The sequence below is a fragment of the Manacus vitellinus genome, unplaced genomic scaffold (assembly GCF_001715985.3).
Source record: "Manacus vitellinus isolate BGI_N305 unplaced genomic scaffold, ASM171598v3 scaffold_38_pilon, whole genome shotgun sequence".
NCBI lineage: Eukaryota > Metazoa > Chordata > Aves > Passeriformes > Pipridae > Manacus > Manacus vitellinus.
In genome coordinates this window covers 4,459,217-4,473,100 of record NW_021940526.1, presented here as the reverse complement: position 1 = coordinate 4,473,100, position 13,884 = coordinate 4,459,217, and the positions used below count along the sequence as shown (strand labels likewise).

At 47.5% G+C, this 13,884-nt stretch overlaps 1 protein-coding gene across 1 annotated transcript in view; it reads left to right on the top strand.

Annotated features, from left to right (window-relative positions):
• Window positions 1–13,884, top strand: part of REL (REL proto-oncogene, NF-kB subunit) — a 40,248-nt gene that overhangs the window by 24,099 nt on the left and 2,265 nt on the right. Inside the window, 6 exon segments of the mRNA XM_018077593.2 lie at window positions 8,467–8,607; window positions 12,034–12,138; window positions 12,388–12,600; window positions 12,922–12,990; window positions 13,101–13,175; window positions 13,538–13,882. Coding sequence (XP_017933082.2) covers window positions 8,467–8,607; window positions 12,034–12,138; window positions 12,388–12,600; window positions 12,922–12,990; window positions 13,101–13,175; window positions 13,538–13,882 — 948 coding nt within the window.

Here is a 13,884-nt window from a genome sequence, read left to right as displayed (position 1 = left end):
AGGAGTGTTGTTACGTTCTCCAGGATTGTGCAGCTCTGTTGTATCCATCCTGCTTCGTGCTTTACCTTTGTGTCTTCAGAAGGGCATCTGAATTCTCTGTTTTGAGACATTTCGGAGTTGTGCATCCTTAAGCAGGTCGCAAGTTGGTGTTACTCATTTCTTGTAGGAACATCATCAAAGAAACTTCATGGAAAACCAGCCTTCAGGGCGTTGGTGTGTTGGTTGTCTTTTCTTTTTCTTTCTCACTTTCTTCTGGCACAAACAGGCCGTGTCCTGAGTCTCCTTTCAGGGCAGAGTTTCAGCACTGACCCTGTTAACAGATGCAAAGTGCCTCTGGCCTGCCAGCATGTGCATTACTTGTCTTGTTGGTAAGGGATGAAGTAATAGCAAGGCGTGGGTCCACAAAGTTGCATTCCAAACTTCCTTGTGTAAAGGGCCCATCACCTTCCAGTGAAGCCCGGGTGCCACAGACGACTGGGATGGCAAAGGGAGAGTAAAATCCCAACAGCTGCTCTCTGGTGGTGTCATCCCTCCTCCCCGCCTTCCTGCGCAGTGAGTGGGAGTCACCGTCAGCAGCCACAGGGAGTTGCTTGGTTGAGCTGCGTGGGATTTAAGATCGCTTTCTCCAGCACTCTCACCTGTACTGTTGAAACAACTGATGCCTATCTCTGAATTCCTGGATGATGGGAAGTCAGGGTTTGCAGATCAGGCTGCGTGCCAAGCTGGAGATACCTGCACTGGGGTAATTCTGGAAGTGTACCTGTAAGGCTGTCTCCTTGGGAATTCCCACTGTTAGCTGGCAGCATTTACCCCTGGGGAAGTTCAACGCAGGCTGTACAAGCTGCGTGCATTCACTGAGTTGCAATGGGATGACTTGCAATTGGGTTGCTCCTCTTTTATCAGCCTTGTTCGAGGGAGAAACTGCTGTTTCCACACAGTGTTTGTGATCTGTTGTGTTCCCAAAGTACATCCCATATATTTTTGTCCTCTAACAATCTGAACAATTCTAGAAATCCCTTTTGTCTCTCATCCCTGAGCACTCCAGGGAAATGGGGCACGGTGCCTAATGTGGAACTAGGCCTCCTTGGCATGATGATGATATAAATAGCCCGGCATGGAAGGAGCAGAGTTACTCCTCCAGTGGAGCTGGTCCATGTCTGCTTTCTATGGTGTTTGTTTTCTTTTAGTAGCTGTTGAGTTGTGCCATATCCTTGTCTTCCCATGCACTGTCTGATGTACAGCCAACTCAAATTAAAAGAAGAGCCAGTTTTCAGTTAAGAGCTTTTGTGAGTGGGTGTGACTTGACATAGAGACAACAATTGAGTTAATAACAGCTCGAGTTAATTATCAATGAGGAAAAGCCCTAAGTGTTTTTTTTAAATTTAGGGGAAAACTGTACTTAGTGCAGCATTACAGAGGACTGACCTTTTTCTAGCCAAATGCACGAAAACCCTGGGCTTGCCTTGGAGAGGGAAACCCAGAGAATCACGGAATTTCAGGCAGATCATCAAGAGGGTGAAAACAAGCTTTCCCTGGAGCTTGACACGGGCTTAAAGGTCTTGTTCCTTTGTGATCGCTCTGGCTTATAAACGTGTGGTTCGTTTTCAGGCTCCCCTGCACCCCGCAACTAAAAGCGCGGCTCCGTTGCCTCCGCGGTCTTTCCTTTCCTTTGCCGTTTCCCCTTTCCGCGGGCAGCTGACCCCGCGGCGGCTCCGCGCTCGTCACCGTCTCCGCTGTGACGCCCCCTCCACGCCTCCGCTCTCACACTCTGCTTCCTGCCCACACTGACACCCTCCCCGCAGCTTCCCTTCGGGCCCCGTGCCGCTGCATCCACGAGATGCCCTCTCCTCTGACGCCACTCGCCCACTCCGCCAGGATCCCCCCCTTTCCAGCCCACCCCAAGCCTGCTTTAAAGTTACCCTTTATAGGGCCATGGGTTCTGTGAGCAAAGAAGCAAAATATTATGAACCGAGGGAAGACTCTTGGCAAGAATCCGTGAGCTGGGAATGGATTGAAGGTGTCCACTGTAATGAGTGCTTTGGGTATTAAAAGAAACTTTAAGCTTCTTTTCTCGAATTAAAGCAAATGTGCGAACCCCCAGCTAAATACTCCGGCTGAAAATCCTGGTGGGAGTCGTCAGCTTTTCAAAGAGGCAACCTCACTTGAGGAAAGCTGCATGTCCTGATGGTGACATGGCTGAGAGCTCCATGTCCTGATGGTGACATGACATGATTTTAGCACTCAGCTTTGGAAAGCCCTTTGTTCTCTCGTTCCTCGTGCAAGTCCTTCTCGCTGTTTATGCTGAAATGTGTATATTATTAATCTAAAGGACAACCCCTTCTGAAATTGTTTAAAAAGGAAAATTACCAAGTAGACAAAAAATGCTGACTTACTTTTTTTTTTTTTTGCAATATAAACAGAAACTGCTAAAAAATGTACAGAAGCTGGTATGTTCACTTAAATCTGTTCCAGTTTTGCCTTTTTCAGATTGAACTTGAAACAGGAAAAGAAGCCAGAGAAACACTGTCTAGGCAAAACAAGCACTGAGTTTTAAAAGTTTTGATTTATTTTCCCAGGTCTTGCATTGGCTTTTATATGAGGCCAAGCCATTTGTCTTCCTCATGTCTCTTTCTTCTGTGAAACAGGGAAATGTATCCATAGCAGTTTGGGCATTTTTGATGTAGGTTGGCACCTAAATTTTAGTTGTTTGCACTCATCAACCCCCTGAAGATTTTGGTTTTTAAAAACTGAGTGTTGCTGGCACACGCTCTGTTTCGAGGTACATGTAAAAGTTTCTCTTTTCTTCTGCATGATTGATTGAAAATTATCTTTTTGTGAATCTCAGAGGTATAGAACCAGGCATGGATGTGCTGGGAGAAGAAATATAGTGCTTCCAAGGTCCTTCCCTCCCCTTGTTTCCAGCTTCATCAGGACTCTTTGTCAGGATCTGCAGTGACAGGATGAGTGTTCAAACTGAAAGAGGGGAAATTTAGGTTAGTTATATGGAAGAAATTCTTTGCTGTGAGGGCAGTGAGGCCCTGGCCCAGGTTTCCCAGAGAAGCAGTGGATGCCCCAACCTTGGAAGTGTCCAAGGCCAGGTTGGATGGGGCTCTGAGCAACCCAGTCCAGTGGAAGGTGTCCCTGCCCATGGCAGGGGGTTGGGACTGGATGAACTTTAAGGTCCCTTCCAACCCAAACCATTCTATGATTCTGCCTCTCGGGAGATGCTGACAGATGGATTTATGACTCTGGATGTGCAGCTGAACAGCCTGGCTTGTCATCCAGAGCTGTGTGTCCAGGTGCTGAAGCCCAAATGGAGCACAGTGTTCTGCTGTTGGCATCAGGGAACAAACAGCACACCAGGATGTCTCTTTGCATGTGGCTCATTTGGGAACAGTAAATGTGGCATTAAAATAGCTGGTGAGGTCCTTTTGAGCTGTGTGGAGTTCAGCTACAGGAGACACCAGTCAAACACTTGGGCAGCTCAGTGTGTTTCTTGTCTGCTGTGGGGCTTCCCAAGGCTCCACTGGCACAGCTGTGGCTGCAGTGTGGATGTAGGCTGGTGGGGGTAAGCTGGATCTGAAATGCACCTCCCAGGCACCAGGAGGGACCTGTGACTTGCAGCCCATGTCCCTGACTGTTTGAACCTGGCATAAATCAGCACCAGCACTGGAAGAGGCAGCCCTTCCTTTCCCTGCATCCACTTCCACCAATTCCCTTGCGCCAGGGCTACCTGTCGTGGGAACCAGCTGGCTGAAAACAAGCCTTTTCCTCTTTCCTTCTGGCAAGGTAGTTCTGAGCCAGACCAGTTCCTTGATCTGATTCACCACATGAGAGCTAAGCCCAGCCCAAGAGCAGCGCTGGAAAGGTTGGGCAGAGCCAGCCTTTGGCAGCAAAACCTTTGGCGTGGACCGAGTTAGACTGCCCAGTCGGTATCAGGGCCAGGGGGGGTATCTTTGTACTCCAGGAGCAAAACCCTGGGGGCAAACCACCTCTGTGTCATCCCTTAAACGAAACTGAGCTCCCAGCGTATCCCTAAATTAAAAACCCTCATCTGCGTAAGAGAGGAACAGCTCATGGTGGTTATTAATGATGTGTGTTCCCCAGCCATCTCGGGCTGGTTTGGTTTGTGGGAGGTCGTTCTCTTTGCCATCTCACGTGCCCCTGCAGCCCCTTACCGAGAAGGGAAGGTCACAGAGCCCTCCCTGAGTGTGTCATGCCACATCCTTTGCCCTGGAATTTTCCACACAGGTTGAGATGCTCAAGTCCCCCCAGCTCCGCCCACTCCAGGTTTCTGACATCATTAGCTGAGTGGAGGGCTGTGTGTGAGGGACCTGCTGTCTGATCAGATGTCACGTTATCAGACAAAAAACCAAACCCTTGATCATTTCTCTTCAGTGTTCAGAATAAACTTTCACTTTCCCTGCAGCATCACCTTATGGGTGAACATCAGAGCCCTTCATCCCCCGGTAATTTCATCAGATAAATGGTATTTCATGGGCCTTGCTGGATGTTGAAGGCTGATAAACTACTAAAAAACTATAAAACTATAACTAGAAATTAATAGGAAGAAATAGGAGATCTGATATTATCAGCATCTTTCTTTTGTGTCCGCACTTGGACTTGCATGATGGTGGTTTGGACTCAGAAAGTCTCCAGTTCTGAATTACAGAGGCAAATCCAGCAAGTTCTCAGTGGAATCCCAGCAGGGCATCTCTGGACTTCAGAGCCAAAATCTGGGAGACAGGGACAACCCAAACTTAATGCCTGTGTCACATGAGCTGCCTGGATTATCCAGCTCACATTGGAAGTTCACTGTTTAGCTCATGTGGGATGTTTTTCTGCCCCCATTGGGACTGTATCAGTCTCTTCCCATATTAGCAGATAATGGATTAGGGAATTATTTCCAAGATAATTATTTAAGTTGGGGAATCAGCATTTTGTTCTGAAGAGTTGTAAACAGATTTATAATGAAAGGATTCACCAGTTGTTACAGCCCCTTTTTGGATGAACAGCGAATCCTCCCTGGGTTTAACTGTAACTCCGGGTACTGCTTTGGAAATCCTATTGCCAGAATCTTGGTGGGTGGGGTTGGGTTTCTTTTGCTGGGTTTCTTATGGATTTTTTGACACTATTCTCCCAACTTGGAGTTTAATTTTGTAAAATACTATTTTGATTTCCATGTGTCCGAGTTGCTATGTGTAACTTTGGAATGCTCTTCCTTCCACTCGTAAAGCAGCTGTACTTACAAACAGTCCTTGTGTGCAGAGATAACTATAGAAAAAGAATTCCTGCCAGGTTAGGGCCATTTTTTTTTTTTATTTATTAGATTGGGCCATCAGAGGAATGTACCTCGACTGTTGGTTGGGTTCCAGCCCTTTTGGTTGGATTCATGTGAAGAAAGTAAGGTGTGGTACCACACAGCGAGCAGCAGGCAGAAGAGGAAGTTGAACTCTTGCCAAAACCAGAGTATTTCTTCCCTTTTTTTTATTCATGTGTTGCATTGGAGCCTTTTTTTGCTCTACCTGCCCCCAAAACACCGCGTCGGGCGACGATTTTGCTTTACTGCTTCCAGTGAGCTCCTGGTACAGAGCTTGATGGAGTGGCTGCTCCTCTCCTCTGGTACATACCGTTCCCAAAATCTTCGACAGCGTTTCCTAACTTTAATAACTTCAGGTTTGTCAGGTCTAACCCCGTCTGTTGTCCTTCTGTGCAGAAGTTGGTGGAATAACACGGAATGACACGACCATCCTCCGGCCGACCGTGCTCCAGGCATTAGTCAGGGTGTTTGTCTGCCTGGGTTTTGTTTGCTTTTAATATTCTCAAGGTGTCAGCCAGCACCCATTCCAAGGTAGTGGCTGCTGCCAAATGGACTTCAGAGGGAGCAGAATTAGATGTCTGTCCAAAATAACAACATTTGATTTTGTTTGGATGATTGTCTTTAATGTTTTGAAATCGATGAAAGCTCTTTATACGAATGTGGAATCTGGTGTCTCTGTTTTTTTTGTTGGTTTTTGTTTTTTATTTTTTTAAAGCATGTCATCGCAAGATGGAGTTGTAGCTGTCTTGTTCTTCTTTTTTGCTCTGTTATGTTCTTCTTGTCTGGTTAAAAATAGCCCAGGGAGGAATCACTCTCGACTGAACACTTCCTCTTTCAAACTACAGATTTTTTGAATTTTATTAAATCATTTATAAAAGCATGCAAATTAGGAGCAGTGGGTTTTGCTGTGATACAATGTGTATACAGCAGTTCTGTCCCTTGCCATTCTTGGCACACCACTCCTCTCCCACATCAGGTGTTAAACAGATTTATTGGGAATTTGCGCAAGTTTGTAGCGTAGGAACTGATGTCACTTGAATGTCAGCATTGGTAATTTTCTCCATAATGCTGTATTTTTGCATTTGGAGAGTTCTCTTAAACTCTAATTCTGCTGTTACTTGTTTCTGAGGAAAGAGGCACGTTTCCCTGTGGAAAACACGGTGCAGAGCTGGGGCTCCTTTAGCGTGAGAGAGACTTGGTTGTACAACCACAAAGTCCTCACTTCTGATGGAGGGTCAAAAGCCAGATGCAGATTTTGTGCTTGCCTTCCATCTACAGATTGAGGCAAAGGTATGGAATCTCTGTGCTCAATTTGACTGTAGAGAGGTTTGAAATTTGAGCACCCCTTGTGTCTCTGAAAGAATCCTCATGGTCACTGATGGCTAACGTGGCACACGAATGTAAGCCGTGATGTCAGGGTGTCCTTGGGAGCTGCCCATGATGTCAGAACATGGATTAGAGCTGCTGTCCTGATATCCCTTCCTCAAGGAGCAGCCTGGAGAATACACCTTTCTTTTTGTATTCTCTGGCTCAGGCTGTATCAAGAGGCTGCTGGGCTGCGGAGTTGGTCAAATCTGAGTTAGGCTGCAGAGTCTGTTCCAAACCTGTTTTTTGAAGATCCTCTTTCAGGAGTGCATTAAATCATAAAACTTTGTGTATCTGGTAGCACAGTCAGCACCAGCCTGCAAAGTGCTCAGTGGCAGAACTCCCCTGGGTCCCACCAGTTCTGAAGTTCACCCAGTTGTTGCTTAGTTTTGTGTATTTGTCTTGAAATATTGCAGATCACGGCCTTGTAAAGGGGAAAGGTGACTTGATTTCCTTTTGCAGTAGAGACCAGGAGAAACTGAGATACTCAGAGCCCCAGAAAGACTCAAAATGCCAGTGGAAAGTATTCTGAGCTCATCACACTTATTATTTCACACTATCAGAAGGTAAAAGGAAGAAATCATTCAAGTGGGCATTGTGGAATCCCACTCGTGGCAGGGTGGAGACCAAGCCAGTGATAAATGTTAAAAGGTCAGAGCAAGCAATCTAATCATTGCAGTGTGGTCCCCAGACTTCTTGTCACAGCCACACTTGATCTTTTATTTTTGCAAGAGGCCTTGGAAAGGGCAGGGGAGGGAGTGAATGGAGAGGTGGTGATCTGGTGACTTGGCACGTGCTCACTTTGGGTAATTGTGAGGCGTGTGAAACTGTGCTGAACTGCTGCTCAGAAAGGTTTTGGGAAAGGGAAACACTTGCAATGATTTTAATTATCAGTACTTGCACTTATGTGAAATTAAGTCAGTGTCTCGTTTTGCCAGCACTGAATGTCATCATAATAATTTAATGTCAGACCTTCAAGGAAAGCGTTGAATTCAGAGGGGGCTGCTTTTCCCAGGAATACAGGAAATGTTCAGTAATGATAACCCAGGTCCTGTGACTCGTAATTTAAAGTAAGGAAAGAGTGAACAAAACAGAAATGCTGGCTTTGGGTTATGTATGGCTGTGTTTTACACTGGGAGGAGCATGCGAGGAAACAGATCCCTTCCAACGAGGGTTTTCCTCTTGCATTACAAAACTATATCCTAATGATTCCACTAGAAGGTACAGAAACGACACAGATGGTGATGGGGTGAGGAGGTGGTTTGTGCTGTTTCAGCTTCATTCTTGCCCCAGCAACTGCCTTCTGATTCTTCTTCCACCTCAGTTTTTAGAGGAAAATAACAACATCATGTAGCCAGAGTCTCTCACTGCTGCAGAAAATCTTCAGTGAGGTCCTAATACTTCTTTGTACCAAAATATTTCTCTTCAGTAGCAACATTGATTTTGTAAATTTTACTATGCACAAATAAGAGAGAAACCCATTCAGGGAGTGACTTTTAAACCACAGATACATGAAACTGCTCTGGCAGGCAAGGTGAGGAAACCAGATGCAAGAAACAGCTGGAGAACTCGGGACAGTCGAGCCTTGTTTGGTGCAGGGGAAGCTTCAAAGGTTTTGTATCATTTGCTGCGAGCAAGGAATTTATTGGCAGGCACTACAGGCTCGTTTGCTTGGGCAACACCATCTCTTTTACTGGTGGAGATTCATCCCTGGTTTGGTAGAGAACTACTGCTGGTTCTGATGACTAATCCTCAGTCTTGTCCTTCCTTCTGCTGTTCAGTGCCTGAGGAGCAGCTGCACAACATCGACGAGTACGATCTCAACGTCGTCCGCCTCTGCTTCCAAGCCTTCCTCCCAGATGAGCACGGCAACTACACCATAGCCCTTCCTCCTTTGATCTCCAACCCCATCTATGACAATAGTAAGTACCAGCTCAGTCAAATGTCTGGTTTTTTTGTGCCCCTCTTTGTTTTTCCTCTCTGGCTTGGGATGAGAAATGCCGGGTCCGGGTCGGTTTTGGGTCGCTTCTGTGGCTTGGGCCTGCTGGGTGCGTGTCTGACACAGGGCAGGTCACAGTCAGCACGACTTCAGATGTGATCCCAGGGTGAAGTGTTGGCCAGACAGAGTCAGAATTGTCTGTCACATCCATGGACTCACACACAGGTGTGTTTTCAGCCCTTACTCATGGATAGCAGCAATGACTGCACAGAAAGGCCTGTTCCTGATGTGCCACGTGATTTAAGTCATAGTAGTGAGATGGATGGCTACCTTCAGGCTGGTCTGTTTTCCAAGGGAGTCCTCTAAAGCCTGTTTGTGCCCCTGAGGAGTCTTGCCTTTGCCTTGTGAGGGCTCTGGAATGGGACTTGAGAGATTTATCCGAGTGGGAAACCGTCTTAAGGCCTTTATATGCCTTTTGTATCCCAGTCAGCTGCTGTTTCATTGTATAGGTGGATAATGGGGGAATCTTGGATCATGCTCTGGGAGGGTGCAGAAGTGCATCAAACCCTCCTTCTTGACACTGTTTTCCACAAAACTGGATGTCTGCAGGGCTTTGCCAGGTCACTGCAGCTGAGGATTTTAGCCCTCAGGGTGTGCTGGGCTTCTCTCCTGGAGCAGAGCAGCAAAAGAACTCTCGATCCTCAAAAACTTTCCTGCAGTGCTTTTTATTTCTGTAGCACAAGTATTTCCATGCTAAATACTTAAGGTCCCTATTTTAGCAGAAACTCCTGAATAAAATGAGATCTGTGTTTTAAAAAGTTGTTAGAATTGCACTATGTGAGTGCAACCCTTATGAAAACGTTGGCCGTGAACCCAGGTGGGTTCGACATTTTTAGAGCCTAGAACGATCCAGAAGCTGGGACTGTGTGAGCATTGTGCTGCTGAGGAGCCTTGTGCTGAAGTAACCCAGGGCTGAGATAAAACTGGTGATGTGCAGGACCCGCAGCTCTGCCTCAGATGCCGTTCAGAAATGTGCCAGATCACGATCAGCCGTCTCTGTGGGCTGACGTCAGTCCTTGCGGAGCCGTGAAAGGCCAGAGCTGTGCGTGGTGGGGGAACTGGGTGTGCTGGTGTGGGCGTCCGTGGGCAGCACTGGAGGTGCCTGAACCCTCCACGTAACGTAGCAGCAGCGTAAATAAAGCCCTGCTTCCCCCTGCAACCACAAGTCATCAAACACGATGTCGCTCGGTTTCACATCTGAGTTGCTCTTAAAAACGTCGCTCTTGTTAAACCTGCCCTGTCATACCTTGGGTCAAGCCGGGTTGTGACTTCAGAGAACGGATGCAAAGGGATGGAGAGTCCTGCCTTGGGAGGTTTGAGCTTCTGCACGTCTGTTCTGATGCTCTGAAAATCAGCTTGCACATTTCAGATCCAGTGTTTTCATCACTGTCGAATCCTTTGTAGTCTCCACCTGCTTTGGATAGTAGAGATAAATAAGAATCATACAGACATAACACAGGCAGTCCCACTGATAGAGCCTGTGAGTATCTAAAATTCAGCATTACAGCACCTTCTGTTTTCACTTGGTTTTCATGTTCACTGGTTTTGAACAGAAATTTCCCAAGTTACAAATCTCGCCACGCCAAAACTCTTGGGAAGAGTCAGATGAAGCAGCTCACCATTTCTGAGAACTGAGCTTGGGTACAGCGTGTTGTACTGCCCTGGTTGTAAGAGATGTGATTTTGGGTGCGGAGCTCCTCTTCTTTTAGGGATTTGACCTAAAGGGAGAGTTGGAGAGGGACTTTTCAGAAGGTTGTGCAGTGATAGGACAAGGGGTGATGGCTTCAAACTGACACAGGGCAGGGTTAGATTGGATATTAGGAAGAAATCCTTCCCTGTGAGGGTGGGGAGGCCCTGGCACAGGTTGCCCAGAGAAGCTGTGGCTGCTCCATCCCTGGAAGCGTTCAAGGCCAGGTTGAAGCAACCTGGTCTAGTGGAAGTGTCCCTGCCCATGGCAGGGGGGTTGGAATGACATGATCTTCAAGGTCCCTTCCAACCCAAACCACTCTGAGCTTCTATGATATCAAGTGCCATTCAAACACACAGAAGTGAAACAAAGGTAAAATTAGGCTTTTCCTCACAATTCTTAATTTACCCTTCCTGTGAAAAACGTACCATGACGCTGTCAGTCACATGGTCCTGGGCTGTTTCTGGCTTTGTTTGGTTTCCTCTCCCTTCAGAGTTTCTGATTCATTCAGCAAATGAAGTGGTGTGTGTCATGTAGTACATGAGGCTGCAGCTCCCACTTCTAATAATAATAATAGTAATAACTGCAGATAGTAACTACGTAATTGGGGTCTGGTGTGAGGCTACCAGGAACTCTGCTCTAGGTGTAGTCTGTGTTGTGCTGCACTGTAGCTGTACTTGGGCGGGAATTGACTCAAACTGGGAGTTTAAAGCAGATTTGTTTGTTTATTTGTTTGGGTTTTTTTGAGGGTGACACCCTGAGCTCTGGTTTTGTATTTAATCTGTGTTTGGAACGGGGAGCCTGTGGTGGCAGAGCCTCCTGGTGCTGTGGAGGATCGCTTCTGGGGAGGCAAAAGCAGCACCAGCTGGATCCTTCCAAGCATTTTAAATGTATTTGGAGCTGCTGCTCCAGAACAGGGCCAGGCACCACCAGGCAGATCCGTGGCTCCATCCCACTGGAGTTGCCTGCAGTCATGAGGTGGTTGGGATGTGGTGTGCAGCCTTCAGTGGGGTTAGTTCATGGTGACATATACAGTGAGAGGCAGCTCTCCATCCACAGCTATCCTGAGGGCTGCTCATGCTTTGCCACAGTCTGGGGTTGAAATGTGAGCATTTTGGGGTGAAACCTGCTACCTTGAGTAAAGGTATGAAATTACAGTCCTAAACCTGTTCTTAGACACCTGCAGAGGGTAGCAGAGGAAGGGCTGGATGGCCAAGTATCTCTGTGAATAAAACTACAGAGAGGGGAATTTTCATGACTTGCCAGCCCAGCTGTTTCCAGAGAAGTGTGACTGTACCAGGTAACCAGTCACTCAAAGCACTGCTTTGAATTATTCTGCAGCTTGAAGGGCAGCAGGGCCAAGCACAACCACATCGTTTGGAGAAGTATTTTGAGACCTCTCCAGAACAGTCAGGGGAGTGAGTGTCGCAGCTGTGCTGGTGTCTTTTGTTTGGAGATCAGCAGCTTAGAGCTGCAGGGTCAGGGAATATCAGGCCCTGCTTCTGAATTCCCTTCATGGAGCGACTTGTTGCGTGTGGATTTCAGGATATCACTCCTCCAGCTGCTCCTTCCCGTTATGTGCCTTAACTCCCAGCACCTTGTATCCAACAGTCACAAAGTCAGGGTCATTCTTTGTCATCAAATTTGCCTCTTTGTTTCCAGGAGCTCCCAACACCGCAGAGCTGAGAATTTGCCGCGTGAACAAGAACTGTGGGAGCGTAAAGGGAGGAGACGAAATATTTCTGCTGTGTGACAAAGTTCAGAAAGGTAATCTTTGTCCCAGGGGGCTGACACTGCCACTTCTTGCTGGGGGGCTGAGACCCTTCACCACACACCCTGAGTGGTTGGGTTTTATAGCTGGGCAGAGCAGCTTTCAGGTTCAAGGGCTCTTGTGTCTTTAAAGTCGAGCCACTTTGCACCTGAACTCCGAGTGGGGCTCCTTCCTTTCCTCCCCTTTTCTGCTGGAAGTTTTCAGTTTCCCAGCTTAACGAGCATCTTCTGTTTCTAATGGGCCAGATGATATAGAAGTCAGATTTGTCCTGGACAACTGGGAGGCCAAGGGCTCCTTCTCCCAGGCCGACGTTCACCGCCAGGTCGCGATCGTGTTCCGGACGCCCCCGTTCCTCAAGGACATCACCGAGCCCGTCACGGTGAAGATGCAGCTCCGCAGACCTTCCGACCAGGAAGTCAGTGAGCCTATGGATTTCAGATACCTACCAGATGAGAAGGGTATGGTCCCAATTAGCTGTGTTTCTGAAAAGCAATTATCAGTGCAGAACTCGAGGTAGTCGCTTAATTAGTAAAAATTCTACAACTTACGCGAAGCAGTGTTTTGGATTTTAAAAGTAACAACGGTCAGTTTGTTCCCTCTTTCAGTAAAAGTGTCAAGAATCACTGTTCATAACACTGTCATGGTTTGTCAGTGCTGCCATGCTTGAAATATTTCTCTTTAAATGTATCTCTCTGCACCTTGGTGCCTCTAGGAACTTCCTTTACATGCTGTGTCCAAGAGAAGGGTAACACTTTCCCCTTCCGCTCCTTTCTCTGTAGATCCATATGGCAACAAGGCAAAAAGGCAAAGATCAACGTTGGCTTTGCAAAAGCTCATGCAGGACTGTGGTAAGGAAAATATTTGCCTTTTTTTCTTGTTGAGGGAACTTACATTTCGATGGAGCTGTTTTGTATGAGAGCAAACATTTGGAGTGGACTCACGCTTTCTTCCATCGCAGGATCAAACACAACAGAGAGGCCCAAAGTAACTCCGTTCCCCGTTGTCACTCCTGAAGGGAAGATGATTAAAAAAGGTAGGCTTTTGCTTACAGTCTCACAGTGCTTTGAAACAAACAGTGCCCTCCTCTTTGCTTGAAATTCTTATCTCTGGAGGGCTTCTTCCTGTAAGATGCTGATACTTTTGACTATACAAACATAAACCCATCAGTTCTTTACGTAACTGTAGCCATCACCCTCAGCGTGGGCCACAGAGGGGTGAGGTGCACAGCTCTCTGCTGCTGTCCAGAAATCTGGGGCCCACCCTGGAGAGCAGCTAAGCAAGTGTGAAAGTGGAAATGCAGTCTTACAGAGTGTTTCCTTGCAGTGTGTTTTCTTTGCTTGTTACCATTCGTAATTTTAAAAAAAAAATCCTTAAACCTGGCGTTCTCTCCATTAGAACCAAACCTGTTTTCATCCTCGCTGATGATTCCCGGGTTGGGATCCCTGGCCAGCGCTGGTCAGATGTACCCTGGCTGCAGCCAGCTGGCCCCGGTGGGCCCAGGGAAGCAGGACGGGCTGTCCTCGTGCTGGCTGCACAGCTCCTCGGCCGGCGGCCTGCTGGGCACGCACCCACCCAACAGCTTCTCCGCGGATGCGCCTCAGCCGGCTCACGGCAGCGGCTCCCTCCCGACCTTCCACGACCCTGTGAACTGGCCCGACGAGAAGGATTCGGGCTTTTACCGGAATTACGGCAGCACCAACGGGCTGGGAGTTGCGGCGGCGTCGAACGTCGACCTGCCGAGC